Genomic DNA, 18,191 nt, shown 5'->3' with positions numbered 1-18,191 from the left:
GCCACAGCATGAAGTTATGGGAAAGAGTAGTGGAAGCTAGGTTAAGAAGTGAGATGATGATTAGTGAGCAGCAGTATGGTTTCATGCCAAGAAAGAGCACCACAGATGCGATGTTTACTCTGAGGATGTTGATGGAGAAGTTTAGAGAAGGCCAGAAGGAGTTGTATTGCATCTTTGTGGAACTGGAGAAAGCATATGACAGGGTGCCTCGAGAGGAGCTGTGGTATTATATGAGGAAGTCGGGAGTGGCAGAGAAGTACATAAGAGTTGTACAGGATATGTACGAGGGAAGTGTGACTGTGGTGAGGTCTGCGGTAGGAGTGTCGGATGCATTCAAGGCAGAGGTGGGATTACATCAGGGATCGGCTCTGAGCTCTTTCTTATTTGCAATGGTGATGGACAGGTTGACAGACGAGATTAGACAGGAGTCCCCATGGACTATGATGTTTGCTGATGACATTGTGATCTGTAGCGATAGTAGGGAGCAGATTGAGGAGACCCTGGAGAGGTGGAGATAGGAACAAGACAGAATACATGTGTGTAAATGAGGGGGAGGTCAGTGGAATGGTGAGGATGCAGGGAGTAGAGTTGGCGAAGGTGGATGAGTTTAAATACTTTGGATCAACAGTACAGAGTAATGGGGATTGTGGAAGAGAGATGAAAAAGAGAGTGCAGGCAGGTTGGAATGGATGGAAAAGAGTGTCAGGAGTAATTTGTGACAGACGGGTATCAGCAAGAGTGAAAGGGAAGGTGTGCGGGATGGTAGTGAGACCAGCTATGTTATATGTTGGAGACGGTGGCTCTGAACAGAAATCAGGAGACAGAGCTGGAGGTAGCAGAGTTAAAGATGCTAAGATTTGCATTGGGAGTGACGAGGATGGATAGAATTAGAAATGAGTACATTAGAGGGTCAGCTCAAGTTGGATGGTTGGGAGACAAAGTCAGAGAGGCAAGATTGTGTTGGTTTGGACATGTGCAGAGGAGAGATTTTTTTTTGTTGTTCTTTATTTCGCCTTTTACAATTTCTTGTATTAGGAATTTGTTAGTTTTCGCATACCCCTTGGGGTCAGAGCACAGGGTCAGCCAATGTACAACGCCCCTGGAGCAATTGAAGGTTAAGGGCCTTGCTCAAGGGCCCAGCAGAGTAGGATCTCTTTTGGCAGTGACGGCGATTCGAACCGGCAATTTTCGGGATACCAGCGCAGATCCTTAGCCTCAGAGCCACCACTCCGCCCTGGGTATATTGGGAGAAGGATGCTAAGGATAGAGCTGCCAGGGAAGAGGAAAAGAGGAAGGCCTAAGCGAAGGTTTATGGATGTGGTGAGAGAGGACATGCAGGTGATGGGTGTAACATAACAAGATGCAAAGGACAGAAAGATATGGAAGAAGATGATCTGCTGTGGCAACCCCTAATGGGAGCAGCTGAAAGAAGAAGCAGATAATCAGGAGGACATATTTAAAGATCATTACACTGCAACAGTTAGTACATTAAATTATTTCATTAGTGAAAAAGATAGACTCAGAGTGCCTTGATTTAAATAAAAGAAGGATCGGTACTGACTTTATGTCTTCAGGTCCTGACGACCAAAAAGCCAGGAGGAAAAATAAAGTAATGAATTAATTAAAAAATGTTTAAGTAAAGATAAGCAATTTTGTCTGGGTTTCATACATGCATTACAGGCATGTGAAGTGTCCCGGTTTAACTGTTCTTTTTGATCATACCACAAGTCCTGTTTTTGTGAAGGGCTATATTTTTCAAGTATCTGTTTTGTTTGAAGGCTGCATCTGGGCACAATTCACCTCAAACTAAACAAAAAAAGAAAAGAATAATAATAACAATGAAACATAAAATGGTATATAAAGTAGTAGCACTTAGAACTTTTAACCTATATTTGAATCAATTTGAATATTTGCATATTCAAACTTTAATTTTTATATCATTTGACACACCTCTTTTGGCTGACCAATTACTTTCCTTTACTGTCATTTATGTGTTGTCATTTTCATAGCCACCAGTAGATGGTGCATAGATGTCAGAAGAGACCTATTTCCAGTATCCATCCATTATCCACACCAGCTATATCCTAACCACAGGGTCATGGGGGTCTGCTGGAGCCAATCCCAGCCAACACAGGGCGCAAGGCAGGAAACAAACCCCAGGCAGGGCGCCAGCCCACCGCAGGGCACGCATGCACACACACACACACACACACACACACACACACACTAGGGACAACTTAGAATTGCTAATGCACCTAACCTGCATGTCTTTGGACTGTGGGAGGAAACCGGAGCACCCAGAGGAAACCACTATTTGCAGTATCTTTTTATTATAATAATTAACCTTACCTTAAAGTAATACAATTAAAATTCTGATAGTTTTGTGCCATTTCAGATAGTAATGATTTTAAATAACATACTATCTTGAATTCTGTGTGAGTATAAGTAGGCAAAACATTTAGTGTGTTAGTATATATAGACAGTGTAGGGTTTGTACAGGATTCCTAATATGTTTAATGATGTATGACAGTTGCTGAAGTGTCTCTTAGCTGGGTTTGTGTCAAAGTAAGTTCCACTTCATCATCAGGATTCATTTTCAGCACTGAAAACCTGTGTCACACTGAATCTTTGATGTGGATCATGCAGTGTATCTTACTTTTTTAGAGTACACTAAATGTACCCATGCATTTCAGTCTCTTCCGTTTAACTTGTTGTTGTTGAATTTATTGACAAGGTATGCCCTGAGTTGGGCTAGGACATAGTTAATAAATTGGCCCCTAAAGAGTGACATTATCATTCAAGCATTTCCTAGCTTCAGCTAATTCGTAAGTAGCTGTAACAAGAAGATGTGTTTTGCCTTGTCTTTTTGTCTTTATTAGCTGGATGGAACCCACTCTGAATGGCAGGTGTGTCATTCTTAGAATACAATTAAGGGAGTAAACTTTCTCCATAAAAAGTGAATTAATTGGAAAATATCAAAGCTTGTCAATTCCAGAAGATCACTTGAAACTGGAAATGGCCTTGCAGTCCACGTTTTCATCTATTCCTCGCGAGCTGGGAGCATCGGCTGTAATAGGGCTTGCCGCTTCACCTGCGGAGCATGAAGGCCAAAACGATCTGTCCGAACTGAAGGTAATGATCACTACAATGGCCACGGCCACTGCTTGTGACATAAATGAGCTCAAGAAAGATATAAAGAAAGAAATAAATGGTACACTCAAGACAAACGAGAAGCTGCAGCTGGAGCTGCAGGAGCTGCAGCAGGATATTAAAGACTTCGAGAAACGTGTATATAATCGCTTTGAGGCAGCCTTTAAAGGTATGCTGGAAAAAACTGAGGAATACATTCAGGAAAATGCATCTAAGTTTGAGCAAAAACTGAGAGCCCTTGGCGATCAGCTGGAAGATGTTAAGCTATCATTCACGACTCATATTGAAACAGCTGAACATCTGGCATCCACCGCTGACGGAAAAGCAACAGCTGCGAATTCCGAATGCAAAAAACTCGGACACAGATTTACTGCTATGGAAGATAGGTTCAGAAGGAATAATATTAGAATCGAAGGTCTCACAGAGAATCGTGAAAGTCCAAACCCAGTGAAATTCGTAGCTGAACTATTCTCAAAAATGACTGGAGAGGACTTTGAATCAGACACTGAAATAACAGCAGCTTACTGCATACGGGGATCAAATTACAATCTAAAATTAATGTAATGTCACTTCTCAGACAGAAACAAGAGATTATATTTGAAAATAACCACATTCGTATCTTCCCTGATTTCTCACCCTCAACAACTGCTAAACAAGCCGCTTTTTACAACATTAAACAGCGCTTACGGAAAGCCAAGCTCAGATACAGCCTCTTGTATCCTGGCAAACTGAAAGTGGACATTCAAGGCAAGCATTACATCTTTACCACTACAGAGGAAGCAGAAAAACAACTAAGAAAACTGGACCCGACACTCTTCAGAAATACGATTGTGAGTTGCACCCTGTCATGGCATGGCAAAGAAGATCTTACCGGCTGTCTGATCCGCTTGCAATAATACTGGTACCGTAATTATACATCCTTTTCCCTTCTCAGCCACATTCTGTTTATGTTTTAATTACAATTATATGCGTATATGTATGTGTGGAAGAAATTAAATTAGTAACTTTTAATTTTATTTTTTATTTATTTATTTTTAAAAAAGGATACTGTTAAACATCATACCCTTAGTTTATTGTTATTGTTATTACTGTTTTAGGGCTTACTGTGCTTATCCAGAGCCACTTTTTAATACCATTTCCTGGGTTTACTATCTTACTATTTCAAGACTGTTAAAGATTATATTTTATGCTTATAGTATTTGGACTGTATTAGCAATAGATATCTCAATTGTAATCCTTGTACGCCGCTGCTGAGGGGCTTGTTTTATTTTGGACGTGCTCTGTCTCTAGGTATGTCAGAGGACTGGGACTTTGTGAAGTCTGGTCCAGCCTCAAGTGAGGAGGCAAAATGGGGGGTGGGGGGACTAGGGGTGGAGAGAAAAAGACCAAGCTATATCTAATCTATCCTTTTAATCTTTATAATGATAAATGCCAACGTGACAATAGACTGCATGGCAATAACTCCTGGGAAAATTGGAAATTAAGGTCAAAACTGTCTCACTTTCAGTTAAGACTACAAAATGACATAAAAAATTCAGAATCAATGTCTCCATGATCGGACAGTTAACTTTGTGAGTTGGAATGTTAAAGGCCTGAATCACAAACAAAAGACATTCCAGAGACTTTTCTAAGTATGTTAGTATGTATTACATGTCCAAACCTCTGGACTTCGTCTGACAGAAGTAACATCACGACAAACTGCTGCCATCACTGTACGCGTACAATGTATAATGCAGTAGGAAAAAATGTAGGTTGAGCTAATAATTTCATTTACAAAGCCATACTTTTTGAACCAGCATTTTACTGTTCCAATTTAGGGTTGCTAGATCAGACTTGCCAGTTAAATTAACCTGCATGTCTTTGGAGATGTGGCAAGAAAACCAGAGCCCCTGGGAAAAACGCATGCGTACACCAGAATATGCAGACTTCACATGGATAGTAATCACGTGAAGGATCCGTGAGGTATTAGCCCTATACCGCTGTAGACTCCAGAAGCCCACATCCTCACCTTCTCACAGTTAACTCTCCTGTAATTAAAAATGATTATTTGCATTGTATTAAATGTCTTTTAATACTTGAAAAGAGATTATAGAAAGGAAATTTACCCTGTTCATGAAGTATGAAGTAAGGCGCTTAAAAAAGTTTAGTTAAACCATAAGCTACGGTTACAATTCAGCATAGATGCCATTATGTCTACTGTAATGTTTTTATGTCTTCCCTAATTGGTTTAGTGGGTTGATTGTTAATCATGGCTTTCAGTTGGCCTTATGCTGTGTTAGTATTTATTATTTAAACACAGAACTTTAGTTTACTGGTGACATTAAAAGTACAACTTGATGTGTTCTTCCACTGTATATTTGAAAGCTGTTTTAAGATATTTCTTGCAAGGTAATTTAAGCAGTTAATTCTGAACTGTTTATTCAGCAAATACATTGAGTGTCAGTTTTTATGTTGATTTTATTAAGCTTATAGTTACATACAATAGGTAAAACAAAATTCATTGAACAATATAATCAGCACAATATTCTGCAAATTTAACATAGCACTTTGTGTCAAGTCAAGTCATTTATTTATATAGCACATTTAAAAGCAACAGGAGCTAACCAAAAGTGCTTTCCAGTTAAAAAGAATTGAATAACAAATACTACATACATAGTAAAATATATAAATAAATTAACATATATAACGTACTAGAATATAAAATGTATACGTAAAATAACCTGAAAACGTGCATACAAAAAGACCTGGGTTCACTTCCCGGGTCTTCCCTGTGTGGAGTTTGCATGTTATCCCCGTGTCTGCGTGGGTTTCCTTCGGGTACTCCGGTTTTCTCCCACAGTCCAACGACTTGCAGGTTAGGTGCATTGGCGATTCTAAATTGTCCCTAGTGTGTGCTTGGTGTGTGTTTGTGTGTGCCCTGCGGTGGGCTGGCACCCTGCCCGGGGTTTGTTTCCTGCCTTGCGCCTTGTGTTGGCTGGGATTGGCTCCAAAAGACCCCCGTGACCCTGTAGTTAGGATATAGCGGGTTTGGATGGATGGATGTAATACGATAAACAAAAAATTAAGAAGAAGAATGGTAAGAGTTATTAAAATGAGATTAAAAGTAACATATTAGTGGACTTGACAAAAATCCTAGGAGAACCTCAAACTTAAATGAAAGCAAGAGAAAAAAGGTGGTTCTTCAATTTAGATTTAAACTCATCAATAGCAGGGCAGGACTTAATGTTGGACGGGAGAGTATTCCAAAGTCTTGGGGCAACTACATAGAAAGCCCGGTTGCTTTTGGTTTTGAGACATGAATGAGGAACTGAGATGAGCTGTTGTGAGGATGACCTAAGTGACTGGGAGGGAGGCTGAAATGGCAAATCTGAAATGTATTGAGGGGCTAATCCATTTAGTGCTTTAAAAACTAATATAAAATTTTAAAATTAACTCTGTATATCACAGGTAACCAATACAAATGAGTTAGAACAGAAGTGATATGCAATCTTTCCTTTGTTCCAGTTAAACGTCTAGAAAGTGTGGGACAGGGCAGCCTCATATACAGGGAATTACAGTAGTCAAGCCAAGAAGGTGATAAAAGCATGGATAACTGTTTCCAGGTCCTTAGGAGATAAAAATCGGCTTTAATTTGGCTATAGTTGTAAGACTATAAAAGCTGATCTTCTTATTAAAATTCAATGAAGTATCCAAAAACACACAGAGGTTTTAAACTTCATTATGCAAATTTATGGAAAGTGGATCAATCGTGCTGCTAAGGCTAGTGACAGAGATTGGGGGGCCAAATATAATTACATCAGTTTTGATTTAATTTAGTTGAAGGAAGTTCTTTGCCATCTAGCATTTAATATCATCTAAGCAATTGAACAGGTTCTTCAGAGAGCAGGTGCTATCAGTCGTAACTGGTGGGTAAAATCGTATGTCATCTGCATAAAAATGATACAAAAAATACATTTTTTGAAGATAGATCCAAGGGATTGCATGTATAGTGAGAATAAAAGAGGCCCTAAAATTGAACCTTTGGGGAATGCCACATTTAATGGGAGGGGAGGATGAGGAAATGTTCCCTGTTCTGACTGAGAAGCTTCTTTAGGTAGGAGGTCCAGGGGTAGTGACATTAATCATCATGAGTTGCACCTTAAAAGACAAGTAAACATTTTGACAGGCAAAATATACATTTAAGACAGCTTTTAAAAATGGTGGCTAAGCCACCTCCATGACGAGTAGTCCAAGGAAATTTAAGAAGCTGCAACAGGGAGGACAGAGATCACCATTTGAAGGAATGATGTGGATACGAGTGGCCAGTAAATTGGTAATGAATATTGATGATTGGAATTCAAAGTAAAGCATACAGAGAGAGGTTTGAGCGACATTTTCTTTCCAAAGCTAAACAAAGACAGACAGTATGCTTACCATAGTCACACAGTACAAATATTCACAACAAGTAATAAAAGTCATCCCACTCTCTGTTTTAGGTTTTTGAAAAGTGGCTTTATTAAAGACTTTCTTGTTCCAATTGAACAAGATTGCAGATGAGTTAAGTTTTACCTAACAAACAAATAAACAAAATTGCAGATGACTTAAGTTTTTATATATATTGTCACACATGCGTGTTTAGGGGACAACTAAAGGGCCTGAATTGATGTAATTCCACACCAGACCAGGGGGTGGCGAAGTGTACTAATTCTCTCTGTCAATCCCTTGCAGACCCTTCTCCGGGAAACCCTGCCCGGTTCTGGGACAGCCAACAACGTCAGTTCCGGTTCCAGTCTGGTTCCGGTCCTGATGACATCACTTCCTCTATTAGCCTTTAAAGCCACCATCTTGCTTCCAGTTAATCAGTTCTGTTTTGGACTCAGTTGTGTGAACATGTCTGTTCTTATTAATCAGTTTTGCAGCTGGGAAAAATTATATGGGTGGCTGCCCCAAACCCTCCCAATGTCTTTTGGTCATTTTTGTGACAATATAAATATATACAGATTGACACGGAGGCACGGGTAAAATAAAACAATCTGTTTATTTTTCTTCAGCTGGAGGACATATCTTCTCCGTAATCCCTCCAGCCACAACAGTCTCCCAGGCACAGTACAGTACAGTTATCCCTCCTCCATCGCGGGGGTTGTGTTCCAGAGCCACACGCGAAATAAGAAAATCCGCGAAGTAGAAACCATATGTTTATATGGTTATTTTTATATTGTCATGCTTGGGTCACAGATTTGCGCAGAAACACAGGAGGTTGTAGAGAGACAGGAACGTTATTCAAACACTGCAAACAAACATTTGTCTCTTTTTCAAAAGTTTAAATTGTGCTCCATGACAAGACAGAGATGACAGTCCCGTCTCACAATTAAAAGAATGCAAACATATCTTCCTCTTCAAAGGAGTCAGGAGCAGGGACTGTCAGAAAGGCAGAGGAAAATCAATAGGGCTGTTTGGCTTTTAAGTATGCGAAGCACCGGGGCACAAAGCTGTTGAAGGCGGCAGCTCACACCCCTCCGTCAAGAGCACAGAAAGAGAAAGAGAGAGAGAGAAAAACAAGCAAGCAAAAATCAATACGTGCCCTTCGAGCTTTTAAGTATGCGAAGCACTGTGCAGCATGTCGTTTCAGGAAGCAGCTGCACAAAAGATAGCAACGTGAAGATAATCTTTCAGCATTTTTAGAGGAGCGTCCGTATCGTCTAGGTGTGCGAACAGCCCCCCTGCTCAATCCCCCTACGTCAGGATCAGAGAAAGTCAGCGCAAGAGAAAGAGAAAAGTAAGCTGGGTAGCTTCTCAGCCATCTGCCAATAGCGTCCCTTGTATGAAATCAACTGGGCAAACCAACTGAGGAAGCATGTACCAGAAATTAAAAGACCCATTGTCCGCAGAAACCCGCGAAGCAGCGAAAAATCCGTGATATATATTTAAATATGCTTACATATAAAATCCGCGATGGAGTGAAGCCACGAAAGGCGAAGCGCGATATAGCGAGGGATTACTGTACACCAAACCAAGCACTTTCTCTTCCTCCACCATTCCTCCCTGGCAACCTCGTCCTCTACCTCCCGATTCTGGCCGCTGAGTGGTGGTTGTTGGCCCCCTTTTATTGGGTACCCGGAAGTGCTCCAGGTGCTTGATTGGCAACATCCGGCCGCACTTCCGGGTAAGGCGAAACCAGTGCCCAACAGGGGCTAGCCACTCCTGTTGCAGCACCCCCTGGCAACACCTGTGGAACCCCGCAGAGCTGCACAGAACTCCAACCCCCATTAAGCCCTGGGGGAGTCCGAGGCACTGCTGCAACCCAGGGAGGCTGCCATCTAGTATCCATAGGGAGATACTGGGTTTCCCCACCCTTGTCACCCTGGCAGATGTGGTGAAGGGGCATCCCGGCCAGGCATGGCATCCGTCACAATATATATATATATATATATATATATATATATATATATATATATATATATATATATATATATATATATCTTTTACCTAGCTGGGACACATCCCTTACTGGGATGTTTATCAATTCTTTTGCTCTTTGGAAGGCCAGAAGAAACAAAAAAGCAGTGGAAGGCTGCTTCCCATGTTCAGTTTGTTTCCCCCCCTACACTGGGTGGCAACATCCCCTGTGGCAGGCTATGGACGCTCACAAGACAGCATTGGTGGTTCTGTGGGGGCTGCCAGGTAGAGGTGTCACGAGATAGATCCCCTATTCTATAGTGTTTATGCCTAACTCAGAAAGGTTTTCTGGAGACAATGGTTTAAAAAGGAGCCCTTCACCTTGCACTGGGGGTTTAATGAGAAGCATTCATTTGATCCTGAGACTGTCTCTGGTGTAGTTGTGTCTGAGCTCGGGGCTCTTCTACTCCCTTTACAGTACACTCTATGTACTGTATGTATATATATATATATATATATATATATATATATATATATATATATATATATATATATATATATATATATATATAAACAGTGGTTTCACTCACCTCTTCTCCTGGAGGTCCAGGTGGACCTGGGGGTCCTTTCATACCAGATGTGCCTGGAATCCCTGGATTTCCTCTGATGCCCTGGATACCCTGGGCACCTGGCGGTCCTGGAGCACCAGGCTCTCCCTGTTTGTCGAACAAATTATTGCTTTATTAACAATCTATGCCACTGCAAAATAAACAGTATATTTTATGTAAGGTATATAGTTTAATCATTTACTTTTAATCTATAACTGTATATGAGAGTTAACTGTTTATGATTCATCCAAAACCTACTGTTATTGTGATGACAAACCTGCCTTTTTGGCAGTGCTTATTACAGACTTGAATTGATTATCAAAATACAGATAAGTATTTAAGAAATTTAGAAAGCACATCTTTTTTAAGCCATATATGAAATAACAATTCTATTTTATATAAAGCATCTAACAGGAATAATACCTTATTCCCAGGAGGTCCTGCTTGTCCAATTGGTCCCCTGAAACCAATCCCAGGCTCTCCCTAACAAGGGAAAATTATACAGTCCTTTATTTAAAAAAAATATGATTATATAGTAAAGTACTTAAAACAGCATTATTGCCCGCAGCTTACTTAAATAAAAACTTTAAGGATTCAGACAATTCTAATCAATCTATTCCCCTAATGCTTAGTTATATTAGGGAGCTCTAAACTCTCCAGCCTTCATTTATAGACATTTGTAGTCCAATAGAAAAATAAACAAATACATAATGCATGGGAGTTTCCAAGTTAATTTTAAGACAAATTAGTGATGATCTATATGTTTGGCTTTTTTACATGATTTGATTGATTTTACATCACATAAAATTTGTTTTAATTTTAATTTTTCTGAACGATAAAAATCCCCTCAGCACAATTTCCAACAGCAGTAAGCAGGCAATAACTCAACTCAGTGGAAAAAAATGAATAATCACTCATTTCTGTTAAGTTGACCATAGAACAAAATCAAAGCATACTGTACCTTTTGCCCCTTTTCACCTATTTCCCCTTGAGCTCCCTTAACAAAAATAATGAGAGGAAAATATAACTATTAACATGTTGAATCAAGCTGCATGGCCTCATTTTGATATCTATGATAATCACTCAAATAAATAAATAAAACAGCAGAAAATGGACAATAAAATGAAAGAATTTCAATACTGTTGCAAATCTGGTGAAAACTGTATTTATCATTTTACAGCACATCTTTTTTCCACTCAGTGCTAGCTTGAATAACCACATTCTTCATGTTGCTCTTCCTTATTTCCCTTTTTTTCTAGTCTTTTATAATTTACTACATTGTTGTTGCCTCTAGGGGATATTGTGCTAAGCTTAAACAAAATACAGGCTTCCATTAGATTTGTGGCAGATAAAATTTAAAATAAATAAGTATAAAGCATTACATGTAAAAAGAACACATTTTAGAGTTGAATATACTATGGGAGGTTTAAAACTTGAAAGTTGGCCTTATGAGAAAGTTTTAATGAACTTATCACCATCTACATCAGCACAGCATACAGAAATCTAAAAGGATGTTAGCTTATATATCAGTTGTTGCTTCAATATAAATTCTTTAACAAGAACATTGAGATAAAGATTGAAACTTATTAAGGTTAGATTTTGCACAAATGATAGAAATTGTTCCTTTCTATATAGAACCATAGCCACATTTATCAAAAGCCATGTCACATTATATTACCTTTCTAGCGAATTTATAGTCATAGACTTTATTTACGTAATCTTGGCGAGTCAGAAGGTAGTCAACGGCCATGCTTCTGTGAAGATGATTGCCTAATGTGACATACCCAATGACTTGGTCCGAGTAGTCTGTGACTTAATAATAAAATAAATAATAATAATAATACATTTTATTTATTGGGTGCCTTTCTAGACATACAAGGTCTCCTTAGAAGGAATTAAACAACAATAAAATATAAATAGGAACAGATAAAAATAAAATTAACAACAATACAGCAAAATAGAAGTAACAAGCTTACAACAAATCAATTGGGAAATAATAAAATCATACTTGATATGCCAATTTGAAGAGGTGTGTTTTAAGAATAGATTTGAATTTTGTTATTGAATCTAGTTGTCGAATATGAGCAGGGAGAGAATTCCAGCATTGAGGGGCACTGTAGTAGAAAGCTCTGGCTCCTGTAAAACAAAATTTAATGTGTGGACAGAAAGTGAAGATGGAGATGAGGATCTGAGAGTGCAGGAAGGGGTATAAGTCTGTAAAAGATCACTAAGATAGGGCGGAGCAAGACTGTGGAGAGCTTCAAATGTTAAGAGCAGCATTTTGAAAATAGAGCATGTTTTACATTTTATGGCAGAATGGCAAAAAGAAAACCCTTAGTATTGCTCTGGCTCTGTCAGGGAATAGGGAATTTAACATCCCCAGTGATTTCTAGTCATAAAAATCAATATACTCAGGTGATGAGATCAACATCTATTGTCTTTAAGTTTGACACACCCTCCAACTAGTAGTTGTGTAAATGTTTCTTTAGAGATCTTCAAAATTCAACGTGATGTCATATTGGAGTAATGGGATGATAGGAACAACAAGCTGGGCTGGCATTAAAGGCCATTTCTCATCAAAATTATTCTACGATTTAGTGTAGTGTTGGTCAATGCATTCTAACTCTTCCTGTTTACAAACTCTAAACACACAAATCCGTTCTGCTCATTCTCCCAGCGTCCACACCGGCTTCCTTGTGGTACTCTGATTTCCTTGATAGATCTGTGGATAAGGTGAACTGGTAACTCTGTTCATCCAATGTAAATGATTGTGTGTTCCTGTCCAAATGTATGCTGCACTTGGAAGAAAATTTCTATATAAATTTACCTTGACAACTTCACAGTAAGATATCCACTAATTCATCTCTTCAATGATTTGTTTAACATGTTCATTCTAATACAGAGTAGCAAGGAACCAGAATCTGTAATGGTAGATTTTTGCACAAGGCACAAATTAAACTTTTATAGGACGCCAGTCAATAGCGGATCATACTTTTGCACTCATTTCCTTAGACTCTTAATGGGTCAAATTAGAGGTGTCAATGAACAGAACGAGTGTGTCTTTATGGGATGTGGGAGGAAAAACAAGCACCTTGAGTAAACCCTAATTAAAATAAGGATAATTCTCCACAGTCAATATCTGAGTAGTGAATCAAACCTATCGAGCTGTGAGATATCGAAACTATCCACTGAACAAGTCTGCCACACATCCATTTTTATTAGAATGTGATAGACAAAAATTCTCTGACATGTAAATTTAAGTCAAATTTATAATTAATCTGCTTCTATTGAAAAATAAAGATTACACTAGTAAGACTCAATTAACTTTGTCCAAGAAGTATTCAGTTAGTCATGTGACTGACTAGATTCACTTTATGGTAGGCTTGAATTATGAATATTAATAGCTGAATAAGAAATTAGACTCATGATTAATTTTTAAATTTTATTATACGTTTACACATGAAAATAAAAAATGATGCAAATTCACATTTTCCAAAGTACATGAATGAAGGTCGGGGTGATTTGGACTTTTTTGTGCTAGACTGTAGCTGCAAAGAAATGATACTATACAAAAAACACTGCTACTTTTGTAAACTGTAACTAAGTAAGCATCAAATAAAATTACTGTTTTAGAAACCCTGAAATTATTACCTTCTCTCCAGGAATTCCATTTTCTCCTGGCAGTCCCTAGCAAAAAAAAAAAAAGTCAATGATTAACAAAGCATGATTTTTCAAATGGAACATTTACATTTACTACAGAAACACAAAGTAAGCTTATACAGAATAGGCGACATAAGTATGTGAGCATACAGTGTGTATTGTTAGATGACACTAAAAACAAACACTGTATTTGGAAAGAATCATGCAGAAATGCTGCTTGTCTTATAGTGACACGAATGAAAATAAGCTGAAAACATGCAATAGAGGAGTGTACATAAATTAGTGAGGCAGAGTGGTGGCTCTGAGGCTATAGGGATATTTGCCTGCAAACGGAAGGTTACCGGTTTGATTCCCATAAACACCAGAAGTGACTCCACTCCATTGGGCCCTTGAGTAAGACCCTTAACCTGTAATTGCTTCATCCTGGGTATGATGTTAATCTGCATCCAGCCCTGCAAGCAGGTCCTCCAACTGGCAGCGAAAACTTGGGGGTTGGGAGGCAGGATTGGCACTACAGTGAATGTAAAAAAACTCACACTGTTCCAGAATGGTACTGAGGTGTCACCTGTTGCACTCGGTCCCAATCCAGGTGGTTCGTTGTGTGGTGGGTGCAGCAACGGGCTATCAGCTTATGCTCCCAACCTCCCTCGCCATATGTAAAGTCACATTTCGTGTTGTAATACGGTATGTGCAATTTTAGATGTCCCAGTTAACCCAAAAATATGACTATGAACTATGGTAGAAAACCATAATTAAGTGAGAAACATATTCAGATTGTGCAAACTTTAAACAATAGGTATCAGTCCAGGAAATAAAAATATGAGTTCAGTTATGTGAGCTTGTAAAGCAACTTGAATTGCCATGCACCATTTTATAACTTCTGTTATTGTAAATTGACCTGGAATGGATGAATGTAAGTCTGTGAATAATAGTGCACCCTTGTGATAAACTCACATGCCTTCCCGAGTTGAATATAAAATTTTAGATTTTTACCCATTAAAAACATGCGCAATTGTCAATGGCTTCAGTGTTGGCAAATTTTTCATTCATTTAATTACAGAAACTTTCCTGATTTTAATTACCACTTTTGTTTAACTACATCTCATCATTTTTTAAAATGTAGTTAGGTCTTGGAGTTAAAAATAATCTTGCAAAAATATAGTAGGGGTTAGCACTGCCACTGCACTCATTCAGTGTCCTGAGTTTAAATCCCATGTCTGGACATTGTCTCTATAGCGTTTACACATCTTCATGAGCCCTATTTGGGTTTTCCTTCTGGTTACTCCAGCTTTCCACACATATCCCTAAAAATGTGCAGGTTAGGTTAATTAGAGGGTCAAAATTTCCACCATCTGAATGCAGGCATTTGTACGAGTGTGCTCTGTGATGGACTGCCATTCTGTTGGGTGCTGTTTCCTGACTTGCACTTAATTCTGAAGGGGCAGAATTTGCACTCACATATCCTGGAATTAGATTAAAGAGTCTGAGTGCCGCACAGAATGGACTGGCATCCTGACCAGGATCGAGGATAGTTTCTTGGTAGGAAAAGAAGTGGAAGGACATGGGTGGACTGGCGCCCCATCTGTGTTGGCTGTTAGTACCATTCCTGGAGGGGAGACCTGGTCAGAAACACAGAGGGGTCTGCGTTCCCCTGGTGCACACAGTGGCAGCATCCCATGGGTGGTATGTACACCCATGAGGCAGGTTGGGAGATGCAGTCCTGTTGCGTGGCCCTGTTGGGGTACTTGCGTGCCACCAGGGGCAGCTGCAGGGGAATGCTGCCCCTTCTTCTTCTTTCGGCTGCTCCCGTTAGGGGTTGCCACAGTGGATCATCCAAAATTGTTGTCCGCATTTTGATTTGGAAAAATTTTACACCAGATGCCCTTCCTGACACAACCCTCCCCATTTATCTGGGCTTGGGACTGGCACGAAGAAACACGCTGGCTTGTGCATCCCCTACTTCCGGGATATTCTACCTGACTCAGAAGTGCTTCAGTGATGTATTGCTGTGGCACTGGAAGTACTCTCAGGTCTGGTGTATAAGGAGCCCTCCACCTCACTTTAGAGAGTCAGAGTCAGGATAAAGAGGATGGCAATCACTGGGGTATGGAAGGAGATGGAAAGAAGTTTCATTTGGTAGCCCATTATCTGAAGGAACAAGTATTGGTGTTCAGGGCTCGGTGGAACCCTCTAGTATCCACATTAGGATTGATAATACAGTGCAGTACTGTATTGTTCAATGTATTTTGAATTATTCTCTTATGAAAAGTAAAGTAGTGAGAACACAGTTTTAGGAGAGATAGATCATAGATGACTATCTGCTCATTAGCCTTAGGGAACAGTCTTGAGCCCAAGAATTATTGAGAGCAATGGGAAGACAAGGAAATGATAGAGAAGCCAAAAGCTGTGCTTAGAGACGAGCCAGGGTCAAAGCTAAATGGCAGGCAGTCAAAAACCAAACCAACAAAAGCAAAGGCCGATTACAGTACAGAACAGAAGTCATAGCCAAAACAAGTATCCTAACGCTAGAACCTATGTCTTAAAGAAGCTGACTACTGAATAGCCCATATTTATACCAGAAATGTTGGTGCCATCACTAATACTCGTGTCTGGAATAATTGATGACACATTGCCAACAAGCTGAAAACGAAAGTTTTTAACTAATGTGAAATTTGCACAGTTAAAAGACAAAAACATACACGTAGAACTGACTGAATACTGTAATAAAGGCAATTTCTTAATCACACATGCTTTAGTTTACTTTGAATGCCAAAACCTATACAATAGAGTTGTACATGATATCTGAAATTCATAAATTAAGAATTGCATATTGCATTAAAATAAACTAGCCAACCCGCGGCGTAACATACGCCGCATAATTATGTATTGATGGGTGAACACTTGCTGAACGACACAGTTGTCCAAATGGGGTGGGTTTGTGGATACCACTGTGAGTGAATGAAAAGATGGACCTCTGGAGGTCCGCGTTTAATTTGTCAGCCAGTTTTTGCCAGCCTTCTTTTCTGGTTTTGGCTGCTTTTGCAGTGTTACCGCTTGTGCATATTAAATCTTGAAATCCTTCGAGTAACTAATTAACTAACTAACACCCACCCACCCAGCTTGTGAGAAAAAAATGTGCCCGTTGTTTCATCATTTTGTTGCAGCCTATCAAAGACTTGCTGATCATGTTTTCTAGACTCAATATACAGTGGAACCTCGGTTCACAACCATAATTCGTTCCAAACCTCTGGTCGTAAACCGATTTGGTCGTGAACCGAAGCAATTTCCCCCATAGGATTGCATGTAAATACAATTAATCCATTCCAGACCATACGAACTGTATGTAAATATATATTTTTTAAAGATTTTTAAGCACAAATATAGTTAATTATTACACCATAGAATGCACAGTGTAATAGTAAAAACATTGAATAACACTGACATAAACACCCAGGCTCCCTGCTCAGCTGCATGAGCAGGCTCTCTCTCTCTCAGCAGCACGCGAGCCTCCCCAGCCCCCCCCCCCTCTCTCTCTCAGCAGCACGCGAGCCCCCTCCCCCTCTCTCAGCAGCACGGAGCCTCCCCAGCCCCCCCCCCCCTCTCAGCAGTACGTGAGCCTCCCCAGCCCCCCCTCTCCCTCTCTCTCTCAGCAGCACGCAAGCCTCCCCCCCCTCTCTCTCTCTCAGCAGCACACGAGCCCCCTCCCCCTCTGTCTCTCAGAAGCACGGGAGCCCTCTCTCTCTCTGTAACATTGCAGCAGTTGTATAAACACTTTTTTTTAAAATGAGTTTTAAGCACAGGGGGGAAAAAAGGAACATTTCAACAAATCCGAACTTTATTTAAAAGCCAAGCAAGATAGTAACATTGCAGGAGTTCACCATTTTTAATCAGGCGACTGACAGTAGTGGAGTCAGGCACAGAGAAGGTCAGCTGCTGAGAAAGCGTCTCGACTGTTGCAGGGCGGTGAAGTAGGTGAGACGCTAATGAAAAAGAGGCACAGGGTTTATTGGTTTTTAAAGACTGCTTCCTTCATTGTGTTTTAACCTCAGTTTTAAAGGATTGCGCGGCTCTCTCTGTCGCGCTGCCTGTGTTTGTGTGACTCTGTCGCGCTGCCTGTGTGTGCGTGGCTCTCTCTCGTGCTGCCTCTGTGTGTGTGTGTACCTCTGTCTCTCTGGTGCTGCCTCTGTGTGTGCCTCTGTCTCTCTGGCGCTGCCTGTGTGTGCGCAGCTCTCTCTCTCGCGGTGCCTCTGTGTGTCTCTGGCGCTGCCTCTGTGTGAACCAAGGTTCCACTGAGGTTGACTAATGAAAAGTCAACGTGGCTCAGAGCTGCAAGTGGACTGTGGCACAGACAAACAGAAATGACGGCATGTTTTCCGAGGCGTTGCGTCCGAGTTGGTG

The 18,191-nt window shown here is 40.1% G+C and overlaps 1 protein-coding gene across 1 annotated transcript in view; it reads right to left on the bottom strand.

Annotated features, from left to right (window-relative positions):
- Window positions 1-18,191, bottom strand: part of col7a1l (collagen type VII alpha 1-like) — a 548,766-nt gene that overhangs the window by 126,243 nt on the left and 404,332 nt on the right. The window contains exons 82-85 of the mRNA XM_051929632.1: window positions 13,785-13,820; window positions 11,095-11,130; window positions 10,557-10,616; window positions 10,116-10,241 (exon numbers count right to left, since the gene is read on the bottom strand). Of these exons, the coding sequence (XP_051785592.1) occupies window positions 10,116-10,241; window positions 10,557-10,616; window positions 11,095-11,130; window positions 13,785-13,820 (258 nt within the window). The remainder of the gene's footprint in view (window positions 1-10,115; window positions 10,242-10,556; window positions 10,617-11,094; window positions 11,131-13,784; window positions 13,821-18,191) is intronic.

Source organism: Erpetoichthys calabaricus, chromosome 1 (genome assembly GCF_900747795.2).
Source record: "Erpetoichthys calabaricus chromosome 1, fErpCal1.3, whole genome shotgun sequence".
NCBI classification, from domain to species: domain Eukaryota; kingdom Metazoa; phylum Chordata; class Cladistia; order Polypteriformes; family Polypteridae; genus Erpetoichthys; species Erpetoichthys calabaricus.
Note: the sequence above shows the minus strand (reverse complement) of the source record. Positions and strands in the feature narration are given on the sequence as shown.